At 34.5% G+C, this 22486-nt stretch overlaps 1 protein-coding gene across 1 annotated transcript in view; it reads right to left on the bottom strand.

Moving 5' to 3' along the window:
* UFL1 (UFM1 specific ligase 1) overlaps positions 1-17146 on the bottom strand; it is a 28184-nt gene extending 11038 nt beyond the window's left edge. Inside the window, exons 1-10 of the mRNA XM_063097017.1 lie at positions 17027-17146; positions 15689-15834; positions 14593-14621; positions 13800-13897; positions 13149-13263; positions 10802-10932; positions 5526-5584; positions 3417-3563; positions 1920-2095; positions 642-821 (exon numbers count right to left, since the gene is read on the bottom strand). Of these exons, the coding sequence (XP_062953087.1) occupies positions 642-821; positions 1920-2095; positions 3417-3563; positions 5526-5584; positions 10802-10932; positions 13149-13263; positions 13800-13897; positions 14593-14621; positions 15689-15834; positions 17027-17103 (1158 nt within the window). The 5' untranslated portion in view covers positions 17104-17146. The remainder of the gene's footprint in view (positions 1-641; positions 822-1919; positions 2096-3416; positions 3564-5525; positions 5585-10801; positions 10933-13148; positions 13264-13799; positions 13898-14592; positions 14622-15688; positions 15835-17026) is intronic.
* Between the last annotated feature and the right edge of the window lie 5340 nt (positions 17147-22486).

The following is a 22486-nucleotide window of genomic DNA, read 5'->3' as shown; positions in this document are numbered from 1 at the left end:
ACTAGAAACACAAATTGAATAGTTATTAAAGCAGACCTGGTATAACATCTATTTCAAAATATTTGGACAGCAGTTGCTCTGAGGAACAAATTAATTTTGATAGTAACAAAATTTCTTTCACCCATAAGTTATCCTGTTTGTGCACCATAAACTGGTAAAATTAGTGAGGTTCTGCTAGATTTAGTAAATATGAGGGGTGATCAAAAAGTTCACGGAAAGATTCGTATTATCTTTTCTTTCCATTTTTCCACCAATTTTTGGAGTACTTTTGTATATTGTGTACTGACTGAAAATTCACTGTATATTTATATATACCCACAGACATTGTTTTTGTTCATTTTAATGTTTTAAAGTTGGGCCAATACCCTAAGGTGATATAACTGTGAATTGTTTAATCTATGTAATTTCAATTTACAAAATCAGCTCCCCAAGTTTTAACTTACATGCTCTGATGGGAATGAAGAAGGGGAAAAACATATCTGGGAGAGGAAATAGAAAGGAATAATGCAGTAAAGGAAGTGATATATGATACAAACTATTCACTTCTGGGTGGACTGACTTACCCCATTTTTCAAAAGACATCAGATGATTCTAATGTGAAATTCTGTTAAGATTAGCAGATGAAAAGAAACGTGGCATACCTTTTCAGCTTTCTGGTGCATCAGGTCACTAAACAGTTCTGTACAGTCATTTATAAATTTTTCACTGACTACAACAGTGTCACTAAAGACTACAGCTGAAGCCTGTTTGCTGAATGCTCTCATCACCTGTTGAAGCAACATGGCAGCATCTTCAACTGATAATGAACTGGGCAGCAGAGGCTAGATTACAAACAGAAGGGAAATGAAGTATAAATGCAATATAATGCAGATAAACCATTGCTCTCCCTACATGATCTCATTAAGTCCCACAGCTTTTAGAACCATATTTATGCCGATAACCTCCCAAATTATATTTCTGATTTCCTCACCACTCTGAACTCTGGAATTATCCTATTGCCTACCTTCCCCACCTGTACGCCTACTAGGTATCTCAAATTGTCCAAAACAACACCAAAACATACAAGTTATACTCAGTTCCTCTTTCTCAGAAACCCACAAACCATCCACCAGCAAGTCCTGATAACTTTACCTCCAAAATATATTTCTTCTTAGCTCTTTTTACTATCTGAAATTATCAATTTCATTAACTATCTCTCCCCAGTGAAAGTGCCCCTTCTAGGGGCAGAAGACTTGTATGGCTACCACATCCTCAAGAAGTAGAACGGTGCCTGGCACACAGAAGGTACTTAATAAAATTTGTTGAATGAATAAAAAACACATTTAAATCTGTAATCTTTGGGAACCTCTTTATCTGAACCAGGGAATTTTCTGTTTTATGAAAAAGGTCTGAGCCCTGTCTAGAAAATAACGGATTGGCCTCTTGTTTATTTATCTTCACCTACACTTATCTTTTTGGCAAAATGAAAGGCAGGTCAACACTGAACACTGAAGTAAAATATTATCAGTGCTAAAGCAGCTTGTGATAATACATTAGCAGGGATTAATGGATAAGGGATAAACAAATGCTACATGATGCTTAATGCCAGTACAGTTGTTAGTGCCTGGATAAAATGGTAAGACGTCTCATCAATTTCTGTATCAGCTTTGATATCAGTGTTATACTGTTTGCTTGTTTGTTTTGAGATTTATAGAATTCTGGATGTTGCCTCCATGTGAAGAAGGTCACTCTCTTCTTCCAAAGGTAGAAACACTTTAAGCATAAAATAATTAAGTTTATTTTTATTGTAACAATGACTGCTAGAATTTGCATCTAAAGCCAAGATAGCTTTATTTATCCTAATTTCTTAAATGGCCATATACTAGTGAAATATCAGTTGTCATTGGTTTAAAGAAAAATCGAGAAAGATAAAAACATACTGCAATATCAACCCATGTTCCAGAGCTGATGGCTTCCTCTACTGATGCTTCCACCTGATCCACAAGTCCTTGACCAACACAAGCTGCTTTCAAAAACAAGAGTTGTGTAGTCTTATATCTTTTCCTTATGTAGCTTACAGCATCTGGGATTCCAAGTCTGGACAAAGCATCAAATTCTAAAAATACACCACAGAGAGGGATTAGAATTGTCAATCACTCATACCTTTTAGAAATCTTAGAAAAAGTTAAGTTCTATCAAAACCTATTCTTTGATGGTGAATGCACTGTATTCTAATATATTTTAGGAAAAGAAATGTATCACAGCCTATTCCCTAGTTATATTACCTTTCAAATTTTTATTACTAAAGATATTTGTAGAAACATTAGCTCAAGTACTTCCTCAATACTAGCTATCTCACTCCCTCTTCAACTGACGGGTCAAAGGGAAACATGAAGACTACAGAGCAATAAAATCAGAAATAAAAGTAAAGGAGAAGGTAATGGTTTACGTGAAGAAACAAAAACTGGAATTTTGCTTACTATAGTTAATTAAAGAAAAGGAATTTATTTTTCAAAATGTTTCATCAGACAACTTATGACAAAGAATTTCTCTAGTCTAATTTAAACAAGAAAAAGATTTAGCATACAAAACAGAAGAAAAAAATAAAGACAAATATACAGCCATTAAAGTTACTGGAGATTATCTACTTACTCCTATGATCCCACCCCAAATAATCATACTTAAGAAAACTATAACAAAATCCTAATCCAAGCCTATGACTGAAGAAACTTAAAAGTGCATCACAGGAAGTCAAAAAACATAAGCGAAGCCCAGTATCCCAGCACATGTTTAAATTGTTTAAATACTAGTGACTTACAGGTTTATTACTGAGAAAGTAATCTGTTATGTGGTTTGACTTGGGTTATAAAATTGATTAAAATAAGTGAGCTATATATATACATTTTTGCTAATTGTTTTAATGACTGAATTTAGTCAATCTACTTTAACTAAATGACATAAGAACCTCAGAAAGAGAATTTAGAATAACTTCAATGTTTCCAAAGTACTGTATAACTAAATAAAAATGAACACTGGGAAGTTGATAGCCAATAAAATATTTCTAAGATGATGCAACTGAAAAACTGGGCAACTTTATAAAATATAAGATATAATAAGTAAAAGTACTTTTATGAATTAAAAAATCAATCAAAAAATCAAGTTTAGTAATATCATCTTAATGTAACCGGGAGGTTGGTTATCAGTACCAGCTTGTGGCCTTTCCACATTATAATTCCTCAGTAACTAAGGAATTAAACTCAGCTCCAAGACCCACAGAAACCTGTAGTGTGACTACTTTTACACTCAAAAGGAACCATTATAGCCTCTGGTCAACAACAGGAAAGTACACATAGACTCCAGGGTTAGAAAAATACTTCCTAAAAACGTGTTTAGTATTAGAAAGAAATTTTATTTTCAAAGAAAAAAAAAATAGTTACCTAGATAGCCATTCTGCCTGAAAAAGGAATCCACCCAAGTACTCTGTGTCCTGGAGTAGATGTCAGGGACAAACACTGCTTTATCCTGTCTCCCACCAACCACAGTGCCTCGTAAGCGTCCACTATTAACAAGTTCCTCAAGAACAGCTTAAAATAAACCCATACAAATACAAACAAATCAGAGCAGGTATAAATATTAAAAGGTAAAATAACTTATTTCACAATTTACCTATTCTTACCCTTTTAAAAACCAATAAAAGTTTAAATAGCGTAAGAGAAGGTATTATATTTACATAACTTTCCCTTCATTTGTGAGAATACTTAGGCCATAAACTTAGAGAAATTCTGGCAAGTAGCTAAAGGTAATAAACTTGTAACTCAAACTAGTAAACATTAACATATTGAATTTTTTAGTTTGAGTAACCTTAGAAAAAAATCAGCATGCTATTATTTATCTCATGATTTGTTTAAAAGTGGATAATTAAACACTTTGAGAATAGATAATATGCAATCACTAGTGTTAACAAGTTCAATTTTCTAATACTTAAAAAATTAAGATACTTGAACCATATTAAAATCAGCAGTGTAAAATAAAGCTATGAACATTTTTATATTATTACATTTCTACTGTTTAAATCGAAGCAACACCTTTCAACTCTACCTATAAGAGAATGCCGTGATTAAGAGGATGGATTCTGGAACAAGACTGTCTAAGTCTAAACCTCAACTCTGCCACCTACTAGCTGCAAAACACTGGGCAAGTCATTTTCCTTATGCCTCCATTTTCTTATCTGTGAAATGGGGATGATGACAATATCTATCTCACAGGGTTGTTGTATTCAAGTAAAGTGCCTGGAACAGTAGCTGCCATATAATAAGCACTCAACTATTAACTAAATATCTACCATCATTACTTATCACCACTACCACCACCACCACCATTATCATCATAAGATAGTTTTAAAACTGGATAAGGCTGCCATTAATACCAAATTTATGCTTTTTAATTAAACCATAAAATTTAAGTAAACATTTTGTTGTTTCAGCTATGAAAATCCCCTAAAAAAAGACAAAGCAGATAGAAAGGAGCTATTTATAAGTGAATCAGCAAGTACATTCAAAAGATGCCTGGCATAAAGAAAGGTTTATGAAAATTAGCCTTTAACAGAAATAAAAATTAGTTTACATACTAATTTGAGAATTTCAATGCAAATTAGGATACATCAGAAAAGTACAGATTTCTCAACAGACTGCAACACATGATTCTCAATTTAGTATGACTGTACAACACAAATTCATTCTAAATTCTGACCAAAGTTGTCAAGTTATCAATTACTACTTGAAGAACTTTACATTATAACAAAATCATACCAACTGCTAATTATATTGATTCCCAAAACATCACAGCTTAATTTTAAATCTGCCTTAAACAAAAATTTAAAATTTAAAGTTCATATTCTGAAAAATATAGTGAATAAAAATTAACTTGTGGTTCAATAATTGGATTTCTTCTCCATTCATTTTAGTCTTATATTTGGCCAGATATCTGACTTCAGAGATTAAGTCATTGCTTTTTAAAATATTCCAGCAAAGCATTAAAAAAAGAAAAAGCTCAAAACCTCATAAGAGTTTCACAAGCATACAAACAATGAATCAATATTATTTTGGAGATAATACTATGTTGCTTAAGTGCTAAGAATATATTTTCATTGCTGTAAACTCTTTGCAAAAATTTTGTTGGAGAAACACTATTTACTTTTATATTAGAAAAATGTAGTAAAAAATCGTTAAGAAACAAAAACTTATTCTTAGTCCTACAATTTTAAATGTCTCCAAATGTATATGCATGAGTGTGTGTATCATATATGTTTTCATTATATTATTTTTTTTTTCATTCCACTCTTCTGTGCGTAGCCAATACTAAATGTTTGGTTGGTATAACAGACAGACACATATATAAAAATTGGTATATAGCGACTTTTTCAAAGCAGAAAATATTTTAGTCACATCAGGTTTTAAGATTAAAAGAGGGAAAAACATTTAAATTAATAAGTTTTACATTAATAGTCTATTCAGCAGCTAATGACAAATAATTTAAACCCAACTCACAGTAAAGAAGCTGCTCCTGAAATCCATATTTTGAAATTAAAGAATTCACTGCTGTAGGCCTTTATGGAGAGTAAAAAACAAAAACAAACTTCTTACTCATTACAGTTATACAGATTTATGAATTAAAAAGAAAAACTACAGCTTATGAAAAATACCAATAAATATTTTTTAAAATGAAGCCAAATATCACACCAAATTTTAAATCCTCAATCAGAATTATACTACCACCAGGGAACTCAATCTGTTTTCTCAATCTAGGATCAATTTACATTCCCATTCCACCAAATTTTCACCTCAGATTTCTGTGATACTTGACTTATCTGCCTGCCCTTTGTTTTTCTTCATTCGGTTCTTTCTGTCTGAGAGGCTCTTTCCTTATTTGGGAATATTTAAGTGAGTGTTATATGATTCCACTTTTGAAGAAAAATAAGATATGATACGCACGGAAAGGACTTTGGAATGATATAGTCCTAGATTAGGGTGAATGACTGGGAGGGATCCATTTAAAATGCTCTGTTTTGCTTATCAGTGTTTCTCTGTAATGACTATACTTTTCTTTTTTAAAACCACTTTACTGAGGGATAATTAACATATCATGAAATCTACCCAATTAGAAGTATGCAATCTAATGATCTTAATAAATTTATAGAGTTCTACAATCATCACTACAATCCAGTTTTAGAACATTTCCACCACCCAAAAGTTCCTTGACAGCTGTTTGCCGTTGATTCCTGCTGCTACCTTTAGATCTACACAACCATCTGTTTTTGTTGTCTATAAATTTGCCTTTCCAGACATTTAATATAAATGAAATGAACATGTGGTTTCTTGGTCTGTATTCTTCCACTTATTGTAGTGTTCCTTTGGTTCACCCATAATGAAGCATGCATCAGCAGTTTGTTGATTTTTATTGTTGAATAGCATTCCATTGTATGGATTTATCACATTTTGTTTATACATTCATCAGTTGATAGACATTTGCATTGTTTCCAGTTTGGGGCTATTAGGAATAACGGCTCCTGTGAACATTTGTGTTCAAGTCTTTGCATGGACATATGTTTTCATTCCTTTGGGTAGATTCCAATGAGTGTATTTACTTTATAATAACTTTGACTTTTTTTAAAAGTAAAAAAAATATATAAAGAAAAGGATCTAGATTTCTTATTGTGACTACATTTTTCTTTTCTGTTCTATTCTATTTCTTTTCTTTTCTATTTTATTCATAAGCCAGTATTGCCTATTCTCTAGTTAAGGGTAGTCTATGTTTTTATTTTTTATGCATATTATTAGAAGACTTTTTTAAGTAATCCCAACTTTCTAATCCCCTATTGTTGATTATTTAGGATGTTGGAAATTTCTTCTGTAACAAATGAGAAAGCAAAAACAATTGTCTAAAAATGAATATTTAAAACTCCTGTGTTTGGGATTTTTAATTAAATTAATCTTCTTAAAAAATTCTTGTGTGGATCAGTATGATTTTATTAAATTGTTTTACCCCAAATTTTCAGCTAAGTTATCTGGAACCCTTAAATCAAGTAGGTATATGTGCTCTGTGAATTTTGCTTTCCTTTGTTTATCTTATAATAATTACAACCTTGTTATGTTTTGTTTTTTATACGTTTTTTCTACTCCCTTCTGCCTGAACACATCCTTACAAAAATGTAGAGGGCTCCTTGAAGGACTTTATATTAAAATTTCTGGGTGCATAACTTATTGTGACTGTTCAATAAATGTTGTGTTGTACAAAATTCCTAGATTTTTCTTGGTATGATGAAACTTAAGCTCAATTTTTATTTTAATATGAAATGGTATGCCTACATACCTACATTAGTATACCGACATACAAGGGTACTTCAAAAAGTTCATGGAAAGACTTGTAGTATAATTTAATTCTTTTCTTCCACAAACTTTTTAAGTACTCTTTTATCTCATTCTAATTGCTTACTGATCTTCTTTTTGGATACCTATAATAACAATAACTATAAATCTGTTTTAAATCAAAGATGCAGGTGTTTTCTTTGAAGTTACACTAGAAAAGTAGGGTGGTTCCTTAAGAGCGAAATATGAAGATATAGTGCATGCATGAAGTGGAACTATCTGGAAATCACAGAGCCTAGCAATATCTTCCGAAGCTCAGAACTTGGTTTCTTCTCATGGTTTGATAGTATCTCCATATAGAAAAACTGAGGGCTACTATGAGTGAGATAAACATTATTTAGCTTGATAAAAATTACATTCACTGCAATAATTAGTTAAAGAGAAAAGATATTAATAGGAAAAATATATTTTTAATCTTTTCACTAAGTAAGAAATGCACAGGGTACAAAAAAAGTTACAAAACTGAATGCCCCTCTATTCTATCACTCAGCTACCCAATTCCTTTCCCTAGGAAACAACTACAAGTTTCTTGTGTTAGGAGAGTGATCTGATGCAAGCCGTCTAAGCCTACATGCAGTAAGGAGGGAGTTTCTCTCCACACGGAGAAGGCTGCGGCAGCAGCAATGGGAAATCAGTCACGTAAGGGGAATTAAATGCGTAAATACATTAAGAATAACAGGAACTAGGTTTCTCATGGTCAAAGAAGAAAGTTATAAATATGGGAAAGGAGAAAACTAGAGTGAAATGAAACTGATGGTGTTGGACTGGAACTGGAGGTATCAGTATGAACTTATGGTTTTCGATACACAAAGTTAGTATGAACTGAGCCTGGAACATTTTGTGCCAGAAGGAAAGGAAGTGCTCCAAGAATGAAGGGGACAGGCCAAAAGGACACAAAAGCCAGCATGAAGAGCTAACCACTAGCTAAATCAGGGCGAATATGAAAATGCAAATAATGATAATACTAGATTATAATCTAATGAACAAATTAGGAAACCTTGAGTCCATAGTGATTTAAAAAAATGAATAAATTTAAAGTTTGATGAACAAAAAACCTTGCATAGTCCCAAACTGCCCTCCCCACAAATACTTATCAACTTACAAAGGAAAACAGGTAGCTTTATGAGAAGCATAACCAATACCTCGATCATTTGATTACAATGCAATCAGTAATTGGAATAATCTAAATTGTATGCCACCTGACAGGATTCAATAAAAAGAACACAGTGTCACATCTGTGTTATTTCTGCCAAAGATGAATATTCTGAATATCCACATGAAAATCTGAATAACCACATAAACATAGACAAGCAAAACTGAACATTCTACAAAATAACTGGTCTGTTGTCTTCAAGCGTCAAGGTCATGAAAGTCAAGGAAAGACCAAATAAATGCTCCAGATTGAAGGTGACTAAGGAGACATGACAATTAAATGCAATATGTGATTCTGAACTGGATCCTTTTTCTATAAAGGACAATATTAGAACAAATGGTAAAACATATATAGGATCCAAGGACTAGACAGCAGTAATGTACTGATGTTAATTTTCTGATTTTCATGATTGTTATTATAGTTATAGAGGATAATGCCCTTTTTTGTAGGAGATATAGACTAAAGTATTTGTGGTAATAAAACATCATATCAGCAACTTCCTCTCAAAAGGATCAGGGAAAAAAAGTTCTCTTGCAACATTTCTGTAAGTTTCAGATTATTTTTTAAAAAAAAGAATGAAAGAAAGAAGAAAACTGTTGCAAGCTGTCTGCTAATCTTCTAGTCTTCTGTACTTCCAGTGCCTTGCATGTATTAGGTGCTCAAAAAATGCTGCTTGATCTATTGAACAACTAAAAGAAATCACTATGTCTGCCATGTAAAAAAAAGTCTCGAAAGGTGGTAAGAGTAGAAAAAGGGAGACTGGTTAGAAGCTACTAAAACAGGTGACAAATGGACTAGTGTCATGGAAAAGGTGATGTCAGAGAAGTAAAGATTACAGAAATATTTAGAACACAGAACTCAAAAGGCTTCATGTCCTAGAAAAGGCAGTAAGGGAGAGTATGATAGAAAGGTCAACTCTCAGGTTTCTGGCAAAACCAACTAGATAATAACATTTAGTAGTAGTGGAAACACAAGTGGAAAAGAAAATTCAGCTGGGACAGGAGGGTGGGAACGGGATGCTCAGGGATGGCGAGTTATTTTAAATATGTTGAATTTTAAGCACTTGGAAAACATTTCAGTAGAGATGCTGTGTAGGTGTATGGGTCTGAAATTTAAAAGATAGGTGAAATCGCCTAGGAAGACAATGCGGGACTGAAAAGAAAAGATGGCCTGAAACAAAACTTCAAAGGCTAGGGAAAAGAGGAGAGCCAGAAAAGGTGACTTAGAAGGTGCTGCCAAAAGTGGTAAGAAGAAACCAGTAAAGCATGGTGTAAAAAAAAAAAAAAAAAAAAAAAAAAGGATGAGAACATTTCAAGAAGGAAGATGTAACTGGAATTAAATGATACTGCAAAGTTAAGGAAAAGATAGAAAGTATACTTTAGATTTAACCACAGTGAGATCATAGCTCTGTAAGTGGTAGAAGCCAGATAGATGAATTGAGAAGTGACGGAAGGTAAGAAAACTAAGACAGTGAATGTAGACATCAACTCTTGAAAAGGTTCACTTTAAGAAAAGGAACAAACAGGATGGTAGATGGAATGGAATATGAGATTCATAGAGGTCTGTTTTAAAATGGGAGAAATTTGGACATATTTAAAAGCTGGTGGGACACAAAGCCACTGAGATGAAGTTGATGACATAGGGCAAAAGAAATAATTGAGAAGGTAGTTTTCTGAAAACTAGAGTTTGTCACACGGATCCAAACATTTCAGAAATTCTTATTTTAGAAAAATTAGTGATTTTGAAAGTAACATTGTTATTTATTAGAATTATAAACTGTTATTTGGTAAAAAGGATACTAAAATCCTCTAGCCTCATCTGAGGCCCAAAGAAGTTAGGTGACTGACTCATCTGCTCAAGGTTACATGGTTACTACTGTGTGATAGAGCTGTGACCCAAATTCTTCTGAGTTTAAATTGCATACTCTTTCCATGATTCTGGGGTGACTTTGATATACTGATCTGGGCAGCAGTTCTTAAACTGCGTTCTGCAGAAGTCCATCTGGGGTTATGAGGGTGGTGAAGGTAGGGAAAAGGAGAACTGGATTGGAGAGACATAAGCTGCATTCTAGGACTCTGGAATCCCCACTCCCTTTTCACAAAGCTCCCCCACTTCTATCTGTTTAACAGACTGGAGACCTAAATGAGATTTTGTTTAAAAAAGAAAAAAATAGATTCAGCTGCTAGGGAAAAAAATGCAAACCATGATCAAAAAAACAAACACACATACTTTAAAACATGCTTACCGGGTAATAGCACTGAATAGTCCACGGATGCGTGCTTTATGTCGAGCTACAAAAGCTTCAGTAAAAATTACTCCTCTGTTATCAAGATCAATATGTCCACTGATAATTCTACCAAGTCGCTGAGTTAGTGCCTGGGGGTAAAGATATAAATTTTTATTAATTTGAAAAAACAAAATTATACATATGAATTTGTAGAGTCATACTCAACTCATGCTGCAAGCTGATTTTGTATCAATCATGTGATTGAGAAATTTCAACAAGCATACAAGATATATAAATTAAAATGAAGATTCAGGTTCTAGGAAACTTCATTATCTCATAGCAGAGCCAAGAAATGAGTCAAATTGCTAATAAGGTCTACTTCTAATGTAAAATAAAAATGACTGTTTAACTAACTTTCTAGATATAGGCAGCTTCCAACATATAGACAACCAATACATACAGATACAGACTGTACTCTAGCTTTTAACACTAGCAGGAATACGAGGGTGCTTCAAAAAGTTCATGGAAAAAAAATTAAAAGATAACACACATCTTTTCATAAACCGGTAAGGGGATCGTAACCCTTGGCTTGGTGTCGCCCGCACTGCACTCATTGAACCCGCGGCCGCAGCGCTCCCAGCACAGCTGCACTCCCAGTGCCGCACTCTCCCGAGTGAGCCACGGGGTCGGCCCCTTCATAAACATTTTGAAGTACCCTTATAAATGTTATTCTCAGATTCCACAGCCTAGGGAAATAGACCTAAAAAGTAATCTCTGATGTCAATATTTAACAAGTTATCTCTGTCCAGAAGATCTAAACAGGCAGATGATCTAGATTCTTGGTAACCTGCTTTCCAACTGAAGAAAGTATTTTCCCACAGCTATACTGTGATTGAGGCCAGGTTTGTCTGAAATAAGTCTGGACATATTTCACATCGCATGATAAGTTAAATATACTTAAGTAAGCTCAGCTGATTATGTTTATGACATAGAAAAATGTTTCTCAAACAAGTTAATGACCTTTTAGAATACTGCTTATGATATTATAATACTGCCAGATATATTTCAGTTCTAACAAAACAGAACTAAAAAATACCAACAAACTGTATGTATTTCCAAAATGTATTTAGAAGCATAGTTTTATAAATCATTTGAATCTGAGCCTGATACTTTAAAAAAGTGTTTTGAAAATATACTTGAACTTCTGTGATTGCCATACATTTGCTCATGTAAAATAGAATTTAGGCTTACGAAATGCTATATAAAACAAATCTATACTCTAGAGGAGATTTTAAATGCAATTAAGGAAGCTCATTCTCTAAATATGGGTGAGTAAATCTACTTGTATTATAAACTGATCTCATGCAATTACGGCTTGGTAAATTTTGTAAGTTGGATTTTCTTAAAGTGATATATACCTAAAAAGAGATTTGGCTTTTCTCTTGTTTCAGTAAATACAAAACAAAACTACCATTTATTGAGTACCTCTACTGTGTCACACATTTCACTAGACATACCTTACTGAAGTCTATGAAAAAGACATAATTATTCCCATTTTAGAGATATGTAACTTGAAGCACAAAACAGAAAAAATAATTTTCTTAATATTGAATACATAAGTGGAACACACAGGATTCAAATCAAGGCGTGTTTAACTCCAAGGCCTATGTGCTTTCCACTGTACCAAATGGTTTTCTACTACTCCAAAATGTCAAACAACTTTAAAAAAAAAGAAAACAACCAAAGGAAATAGCCTCTATTTTCAGGTAGCACTGTTGTTATACTATAAATTAAGATATTTAATTTGAACATTGGCACAAGTACCTAAAAAGAATAAGTGATATTCCTTGGTTCTTCTTCCTATCATACCAACATTTTAGAGGAGCAAAAGAGGTGACATCAAAAGATGCTGGCACTATTGATATTTTGGTCAAGAAAATTCTTTGTTGAGCTATCTTGTGGGATGTTTAGCAGCATCAGTTATTTCTTAAAATATAACTGGACAATCAGAACTGTAGATATCCTGGTTAAAGATTCTGTACAGCTGATACAAGAAGCATTAAATAAATACATGCACTTATGGTATACTTTGTACTGCATGAAGACAGCAGTAGAGCTTAGTCATTATATTAATTGTCTTTAGAGTGTCTCTTTGTTCAGGAAGATTGTAATCATTTTTAAACTGTCTCTTTAGAGTCATCAACATTCAAGAAGTATCCCCAAAATGTAATACTACAACATATATCAAGTCACACACTTGCAATAAATTAATTGATGGTAAGAAAGTGAAGATTGTTCCTTCCCATTAAAATTCTTTGTTTAAAATTCTTTGTTAAAAAGACACATTATTATTAAGAAAAAATACCTGCGTCAGAAAGTTTCCAGGAAGATCATAGGTTTTGCACAGTTCTGATATGGATACCTGACCACTTTCTTGCAATTTATCATTTACCTCTTCAGCTAACTGATCCAAATAGTTCCTAATAATGAAGAAAAGAAAAGGAAAAAAAAAATTAGAAGTAATGGTTTTTCTCAATTTTCTCTTTTATATTTATTTTTTGTTGAAATAAGTTTGCTCCAAAAGTAATAAATAGAATATGTGTACATAAGCACCATTCATTACTCATATTCTAAAAATTATTTTTTTCTCATCTATGTAGCTAAATGTAAGGTTAATCAAATGATAAATGTTGGGATCTTTTTTTTTAACACTGGAAATTTTGCAGTGATTTTTCGTTAATATTCTTGTAACAAATTTCACAGTTACGATCATATAGGAAAGATTGTAATAAGTTATGTTTTGTATTGCTTTAAGATAAAAGCAAATAAATAAATAAATAAATAAAAGTTTATATTATTTCCTAGTATTCCACACAATTAAGCACTTACTTTAAGTAGAATGATCCTTATAATGAAAATCAGCAGTATAAGAATTTTAAATGATAAGCCTAAATTTAAACACTACTTTAAAAAAGAAAGAGAAAAACAACAAAGTGGTCCTAAATATTGTACTTACTCATCTATCAGTTGTCCCAACACTAGCTGAACATGCTTTTCTGATTTAATAATGTCACTAATTCTACTTTCAATATGAGTCAGGTCTACATTAATTACCTGGAAAATAAATACAAATTCTATTAGTGATAAATTCATATTGATTCGTAAGTTTTAAATTACACATTTAGAACTACATTTTTTAAGAAATTACTTATTTTTAGATAAATTTTGAATTGATTTGAAATATTATAAAAAGCCTCAGTCAAATTAAGAAACTAGAGGCTTACTGCTTAATTAGTTTCAGTTATGAAGAACTATACTTTCACTTGCTAGGAAAGTTTAGATTAAATAGTAAATTACATTTTCATACAAAAGACACCATTTCACACAAGATTTGCCAGCTTGTATATAGTACACCTTGGTGATGCCATGTGTGCTTATATTTTTGGAAAATATCTCTTATTTTTTTTATATTTCTCTACTCCACGTACTAAAAACATGTAAACATGAAACTAGTGATTTTTCTCCCAAAATTACATAAACCCTGTAATTTCATAAGATGATAAGTATGAGTTTATTTGGTAAAGAATAAGCAAGTCAATTGAGAAAGAAGAACTTACTAAATCATTTCTATATATCAGAACTTATTAGACTGAATCAACATATCAATGAGGGTTATGTAACTATTTCTTCACAAACATTACACAAAATATAATACCAGTGTTAGTGACTACTTTTTAAAGCACTGAATAAAATCACAGAATCAAAATATTGAGAAATCAGGGCAAAAATTTTATTAATTCAAAATTTACCTGTTGTAGATCAACAATGTTTACTCGACCTTTAAAGAAAAGACATTCATTTGTTTGAAATACATGTCAGTACACATCAGTCAAAAATTATAAATTCTTACAGATTTTAAGTTTTGAAAAAAGTCCTTCTACAAAGGACAAAGAGCCACAATAATTAATGTCTTCAAATACAAACTATTAGCTGAGTAAGTCTTCATGGCTGAAGCCACAGCCAATAATTTATTTTGAAAGTTTTTTTTTTTTTTAAATCACATCAGACCAGTTATGAGCATCAACTGGTAAACAAGTCAGCTAGATCTATGGAAGTTATTTAGCTCCCTTCACAACTCAGAATTTATCTACTGTGACCAAAGAGATACTGACAACTGGATACTCTTCAATTATTTGAAATTGAAAGGTAGATTTCTACTATCAGCAAAAGAAAATCTGTTAGGTATTCAAATTACACCTCATATTTTATTGGCACTATGCAGGAAAATAAGAAATAAAACAAATACAGGGTTATACTCTGATAACACCCAATGAATGAGGAGTTGCTTTCATAGTTGCTTCTATTTTAATCAAGCAGCTTTCAAATTTGCTCAGTAATCTGTCCATATTTTAAAAAGGCAAAGGAAAACATCTTTGGGGGATGCTGGTAGTAGCATTTCATACAATATGATGGGTGTAACACCATATTGAATTGAGTTACCTAATTTGTACCTACTTACAAGTGGGTGTCTAAAAAAAGGAAACATGCTAATACAGCCTTGATTTTCAAGAATCTATAATCCTTTATAATCTCTGTTTCCCCCTTCACAATTACCACCTGATAACAGGCAGCCAAGTACCCTCTCCCGAGTCACACAATAAATTAATGAACTGTGAAAAGAAACTATCAATTCACATACAGTACACATAACTCAAAATAATTTTTAAAAAAATATTTTGTAAAGTGATAATATTTGAGTTCATTTAAATTATATGACCATGTTTGCATCAATCTGGTAAAAATATTAAGGCTGATTATCAACAATGGAAAAGTATTATAGTTTTAAGGATTTTTTTTTTTTCCTTCCAAAGATCCAGAAGAAAAACACACTAAGGAATTACTTACCACCTCGGACATGTAGCTCATCTCTCATTTCTTTACTAATCTGGGCTGGAGTAACATATTCCTTTCCATCAAGTGTGTGAACTACTTCTAACTGTTTCTGAGCAATCAGTTTATTCACAATCTCAATACAGTTCCGCTCTGACAATCTGAGGGGTTAAAAAGTTAAGTTTTAAAAGTGCACTTGATACATTGGTGCTAATAAAATTAACACAACATATGAAAATAGGCTTTAAAAAAGTTTGAGTAAAGAGTCACTAACTTCTACGTTACCAAATCTGTATCTTTCATTAGCATAACAATGCTGGTTCAACGAGTTGAAAAAAATCTCTTAAGAGTAAGCAGGTTTACATACACTTAAATCATTTACTTAATCGGTACACATCATTCTATTACAGATTTCAAGTTTGCTGCCTCTTTTAGGCCTGCTTCCACTCTCCAAATCTGAATAGAAAATTGAGAACATAGAATTTAGATACCGGGAAAAAACCTGCCCTACTTTTACTTCAATTTCCAGTTTAACCAGCATTTTCTTTTAAATGAAGTGCATAACTGCTTCACTCATACATTTGGTCTGCAGGCAGGGCATCTGGCCTAGTAAAACCATAACTGCTACTGTTAGTTACCCACCCACTTACTGTGCCCTAGTTTGCTCTCAGTACTGCAAAATCCAGCATCAAGGGACTGATCTTCAAGCCCATAAGGAATAAAACGTAGCAGGTAATAGTTAATGGATAAAAAGGATTCCCTTAATATTGTATACATACATATATATCACAATGTTCTGTAACATGAAAAAGCAAGAGTTAGGGTGCCTCGGATACATTTCCCAAAGGTTAGTGGGTTTGTAGAAAATGTCAGTGCTCTGGAGTCCCTAAAAATGACAGCTGGGGTCAGAGGTCTGGTAGACAAAAAGGCAAAAGTTTTTAAAAGGCCAACATATTATTTGCAAAGTACTGTATTTTGGGGTCTCTGTCTCATTCTAGGTCAGTGTGTAATAGGCAACGATGCCTCAATGACACGGCGGCAGGTGGGTGAGGAAAGGTCAGAGGGACTTCAATAAGGACAGCCTGTAGCTACCAGCCTCGGCCATCGTGGGGGCGGGCCGCGCCAGCACCTGGCTAGGGCGGATATGGGGGGACTCCCTGGCGTCGCAGGTTGCGAGCTTCCCCGCCGAGACCAAGACTCGGAACTTCGATTCGGGATTGGGACGGAGGGAGAAGGCTGGAACGGTTACAGGGAGTAAAAAAGTCCGCGGGCCAGGGATGTAAGGGCCCAGATCCAGGCGTGTCTGCGCAGGGCCTGATTTGGGCCCCACGATGGAAAGGGAGGGTCGAGCACCTCTGCGTGGCCTCGGCGAACTGTGCCCGCTGGAAGTCAGCAGCCAACCGCCTAATCTCTTCCCAGGCGTCCGCCATATCGCCTCGACTCTCCGAGATACTAAGGAACTGTGGACACGTCAGCCCAACGACGACGAAAGGAGAGGCGAGGCAGAACGGGCCGCGAGGAGGGACAAGAGACTCCGCCCCCGGCTCAGATACCGAACGCGCGCCTCGAGCCGGCGGGGGCCGGCAAAGAGCCGAAGCCCCGCCCACCTCGCGCGAGAGGCGCGTCCCACGGAAGGCGAACGGGGTGGGGCGGCTTGGAGGGCTGCGTGAGGGACTCCGGGGGGCTGCGAGCTGATACGGTGGGAGGCCGAATAAGTAGAGTGTTGTTTCAGAAATTTGCTTGCATTATCCCGTGTTTCGGCGGAGTAATAATCTAATTAGCAACTTTTTCTTTTGTCCTCTTTGTTTTGGGTTGGAGGGTGCAGAGAGACGTGTCTGTGCCTGTAGTTAGTACCTTTTCTTTAGCTGTTAACTTTGAGCAGTGCTCTTTGTATAGGGAATCGTGTTAATTTTTACATGCTCCCAGAGCGATGTACCTTTTGGGGGACACGTGGGTGACATTACTGAACGTAATTACTCTTAAAAAAATTTTTTTTTGCACAAAATGAATAAATTCGGATATCATAAAGGTTAAGGAATTGCTTTCATTTATCCTAGAGCCTTTCCTATTTCTGTTACGGAGATTAGGTCTATCAAATAATGAAGAAATACGAACTTAAAGAAATAGGTGTACATGGCTACGAATAAAATGAGGGAAGTAAGGGGAACATTTATTCTTCCCTATGTTGAGATCATTGAAGAGTAGATACTTACTCTGTAGTACTTTTCTCTTTCTCTTTTACAACTCACTCTTCCTTTTTTAAAAAAATACATATTCCCTTTAATTTAAAATCCTTTTGATAGATTTGATTAAGGAGAATTATTTCAGTTCCTTTCCCATCTAAGTATATTATTCTGGATGACTCAAATCTAATGCCACAAATGTATTTGTCTATGAATGTTCCCAGCTTTATTTGAAATGCAGGGAACTCAGTTATAAAACCTCAGTGCCACCAAATGGCGACACTGTCTGGCAACCTGAAGGTGGACCAAGAGGTGTAAAACCAGAAGTCAGATAGGTAGCTGGGAAATGGTAAGCAACGTGGTTCCAAAGGGTATCAAGCTTCAAACTAGCAGAAGCATTCATTCATAAAACTAATATTTATTAATTCTTTATCAGATAACAAGGAGTACAGTGACAGATAAGGCAGACGTGATTTCACCATAACAACTTATAATTGAGCAGATTTTTTTTTTTTTTAGGTACCTGTATTTATAACGAACGGTAAAAATTCTAACAGTAGGGTACTACTGTTTAGGGTACTATTTGACCACTTGGTATCCAAACCTCTTGCTTACCATATGACTCTCACAATCAACCTGGAGCATTCTTTCGGCAGCATTCTCTGCTGCTGCACGCTATCTGTGGACTAGTCTTTTATGTGCTACACACACCAAGACTTTTCAGTATCCATGTCTTTTCTGTATTGCCTGTCCACTTCCTCACACTCCTTTCCCCCCGTATTATTTTGTAACTTATTCTTCCAAGGTGTCCCAGCTTAATAAAACTCTTCAATTAAATCTTTTTAACTTCTACAGTTATTCTACATGCTGTGTCCCCATTTTTTATTCAGATTTCTCTAATAGCAAGTAAAATTATATTATAATTTATTTACTTATGGCATTTCTCAATAGTCTCTGAACTCCTGAAGGAGCTCCTAAAAGCTCCTCAGCATTTAGCATGACAACTGGTACCTAATGTCTAGTATATTCTATAAATGTTTGTGATATGTATACTAAGTCAGGGTAAATGTTTTGGTGCAGTATTATGCTTTGGTACAATAGTACTATGTTAATGCTATTAACATTTACCCCTATTCCTAAAAAAGGAGACCATAGGAATAATCATGGTTATATTTTCTAGAGACTAGACTTGTTCTGTCCAATATGTTTGTCACTAGCCATATGGGGCTATTTAAATTTAAGTTAATTAAAATTAGATAAAATTGAAAATTTAGTTCTTCAGCTGCACTAGCCACATTTCAAGTACCCAGTAGTCACATGTGGCTTATGGCTGTCATATGGAACAGTAGAGAAATAACATTTTCATCTTCACAGAAACTTTTATTTTACAGCTCTGGTGTAGGCTTTTGGTAAGGACACACATTTGTTCAGACTCTGAGACCATGTGACTTAAATCAGTCTCCATGTAGCAACCACATACTTTTAACTGTACTTTCAGTTACTTTGAATGGGCAATAAGCATTTGGATGAGGAATATTTCAGTGTTGGCTAATATCTGATATACAGATGAGGGGTGTTAACAATAAATATATAGTGTATGACTCGAATAATTGTAAAAAGCCCAAAGTGGCTATTTAAAGAGATGGGAGATTCCTTTGAGGTACAAGCATAGTGTAGACTCGGGAAATAGAGCTTCCATTTGCTACAAAATTTTCTAACAGCTATGGCTGTATCTACAAACTAAGTTTAATTTTGATATGTGGCTGAAGTGGGAAGGACCGATGGTTTCTTCAGCTATTCCATGTACATGATTTGTCACACTGTCCTCAGACTCATTTTTAAATGCAAAAGTTCATAAAATATTCTAACATCTGTAATGAGGATTGATACGATAGCAAATGTGATCTCGTAAAATTCCTCAAGATAAACATTCTTTAAAATAAAAGTTGAAGCATTTTCCCCCTGTTTACTATGAAAATAAAACAGTAAAATCTGAAGTATTTTTTGCAACTAAACTAGGAAAATAAAACTGAACAACTACAAATAAATATTGTCAAACAAATCAGTATTTACTATTTGTCATATAGAGAAATTAGAAAGATGTAGACAGTATTAATTATATTGCCAACATTATCCTATTGTAATTAAGGATTTAAAAATTATCCTAATCCCACAATCAAAAATGGTAGTAAAAGCTTATACGTGGAAAGCATTGGTGCCTTAGGAAAAGGAGGGGAAAAAAGGCCATCGAAAAAAGATGAAAGTAATTGGAGAAGCAAGAAAATATAGAGGAAGCAATAGTTAAGAATACCTCTGCAGAGACAAGGAGAGTGAAAACAAATGCAAGAGCATTGACTATAACAGCAAAGAAGGTATGACTTTTAAGAGGGAATTTTTTTTTCCTGCCATAGTTGGAATAGAAGTCAGATTGTAAGGGTATGAAGTCAGAGTTCTCCAGAGAAACAGACCAATATAAACAGACGCCTTGTGTGTGTGTGTGTGTGTGTAGATACACATACATACCTAAATACACACACACACACACACACACACACACACACACACACACACACACACACACACACACACACACACACACACACACACACACACACATACCCATATACACAGGGTCTTCAAAAAGTTTACAGAAAGATTTGTATAATCTTTTAATTCCATTTTCCCACTGACTTTTGAAGTACCTTTGTGTGTGTGTGTGTGTATATAGATATAAATATAGATATATAGTGAGAGATTATAGAAATTGGTGCATGTGATTATGGAGGGTGAGAAGTTCCACTACCTGCAAGCTGGAGAAACAGGAAAGCTGGTGGTGTAATTCAGTCCAAGTTGGAAGGCCTGAGAACCATGAATGCTGATGTCCAAGGACAGGAGAAGTTGGATGTCCCAGCTCAAGCAGAGAACGAATTCACCCTTCCTCTGCCTTTTTGTTCCATGAAGGCCCTCAGGCATTGGATGATGCCCACCTTCACTGGAGAGGGCATTTTCTTTACTCAGTCTACTGATTTAAATGCTAATCTCTTCTGGAAACACCCTCACAGATATACCCAGAAATAATGTTTTACCAGCTATCTGGGCATCCCTTAGCCCAGTAAAACTGACATATAAAATTAACCATTGCAGGAGGACTACGGCATGAGCCAGTAAGAATAATGGGACGTAGAACAAAGATTAACCTGATCAGGTATTAAGTTTGAAGAATATAAGTCAATGAAAAGAAAGATTTATGATAGTGTTGAAGAGGGAGGCAACAAGACACTCAGGGGTCATAGAATCATAGAATATTAGGCCAGGAAAAGTTTTTCAAATCATTGATGATAACGTTCTACTTGATAGAAGAATAATTTATCTGCAAAGCCCCTGGCAGATTATTCAGATTTGCTTGAACCTTTAAAGTAATGAAGTATTCCCTTCTTTACAAGGTGGACTGGTCTGTTTTTGGACAGATCTAATTTAAAAATCCCTTCTTTGTACTAAAGCAAGATGTTTCCCTATGGCTTCCGTATGCTTTCCTTGTTTCAAACACAGAATGACTCTAATATATCTTTTCCATGACAGCCCTCCACATATTTGCAGCATGTCCCTCCTAACTGTTCTCTTTTTCCAAGTTGAACATCCTAGATACTTTAGTTATATCTCCTGACAAGCTTTCCAGACCTCTTAATATCCTGCTACCCAATCAGGATACAGTTGTTGAACTTTAGGTTGCCAGTGTCAGTTTTAGAAAGTGATGCTCAGAAGGAATTCAGTATTTTACACATAGTCTGACCAGAACAAATGACAGATAATTTCACTAGATATTTACCTCTGTTAATTGGATTCAGCTTAAATTGAGCTTGTAGTGAACCGTATCTGGCTTATATTTATCTAAATTACTGTCAAACCAGGTTTAGTCTATTCTGTACCTGAATAAATTAATTTTATTTGATAAATTTCACGTTGTTAATTTTGGCCCGTACATTCATTTATTCATTCATTCTTTCAACACATAATTTTTGAGGTCTATGTGTGGGCAGTCTTTGTGCTATGCTGTAAGGATACCACAAGGAACAAGTTGTTTTAACCAGTTGAGATTATTTCAAAAATTAAATCTGACATTCAACATTGTTATTTCTGCCATCACCTGTCATCTATAGATTTGATAAATATGATCATATTTTTATTCAAGTTAATAACAAGGTTTGATTAAGAGAATTAAGGACATATTTCTGTGATAAGCCTGTGACCATCATTCACTAGTATCCTAGATTTAAAAATTTTGAAGACTTCTGATCAAGAGGGCAGAATAGACGGCTCCAGCATCACTGTCTCCCACAATCAACCAATTTACAACTATTAAAAAGCAACAACTGCCAAGCTGGGGCCACTAGAGCTCATGGGAAGAGGAGGAGAGACCTACAGAGTGCATGAAGGCAAAGAAAGGACTACTTGGACTGTTTCGAGCCCTGACCATTTCAAGGCTGGCCCTGGAGCAAGAGCTGGCAAAAGCCACTGCTGTGCCCTTTATATGAAGTTGCTTGGAGACTGCAGAGGAGAAGAGAGCCTTGGTGGCCCCCAGGTGTTCCCATGGACCCACATAGGAGTAAGAGACCATGGAAAGGAGCCACTC

The sequence above is a fragment of the Cynocephalus volans genome, chromosome 5 (genome assembly GCF_027409185.1).
Source record: "Cynocephalus volans isolate mCynVol1 chromosome 5, mCynVol1.pri, whole genome shotgun sequence".
Classification (NCBI taxonomy): Eukaryota; Metazoa; Chordata; class Mammalia; order Dermoptera; family Cynocephalidae; genus Cynocephalus; species Cynocephalus volans.
Note: the sequence above shows the minus strand (reverse complement) of the source record. Positions and strands in the feature narration are given on the sequence as shown.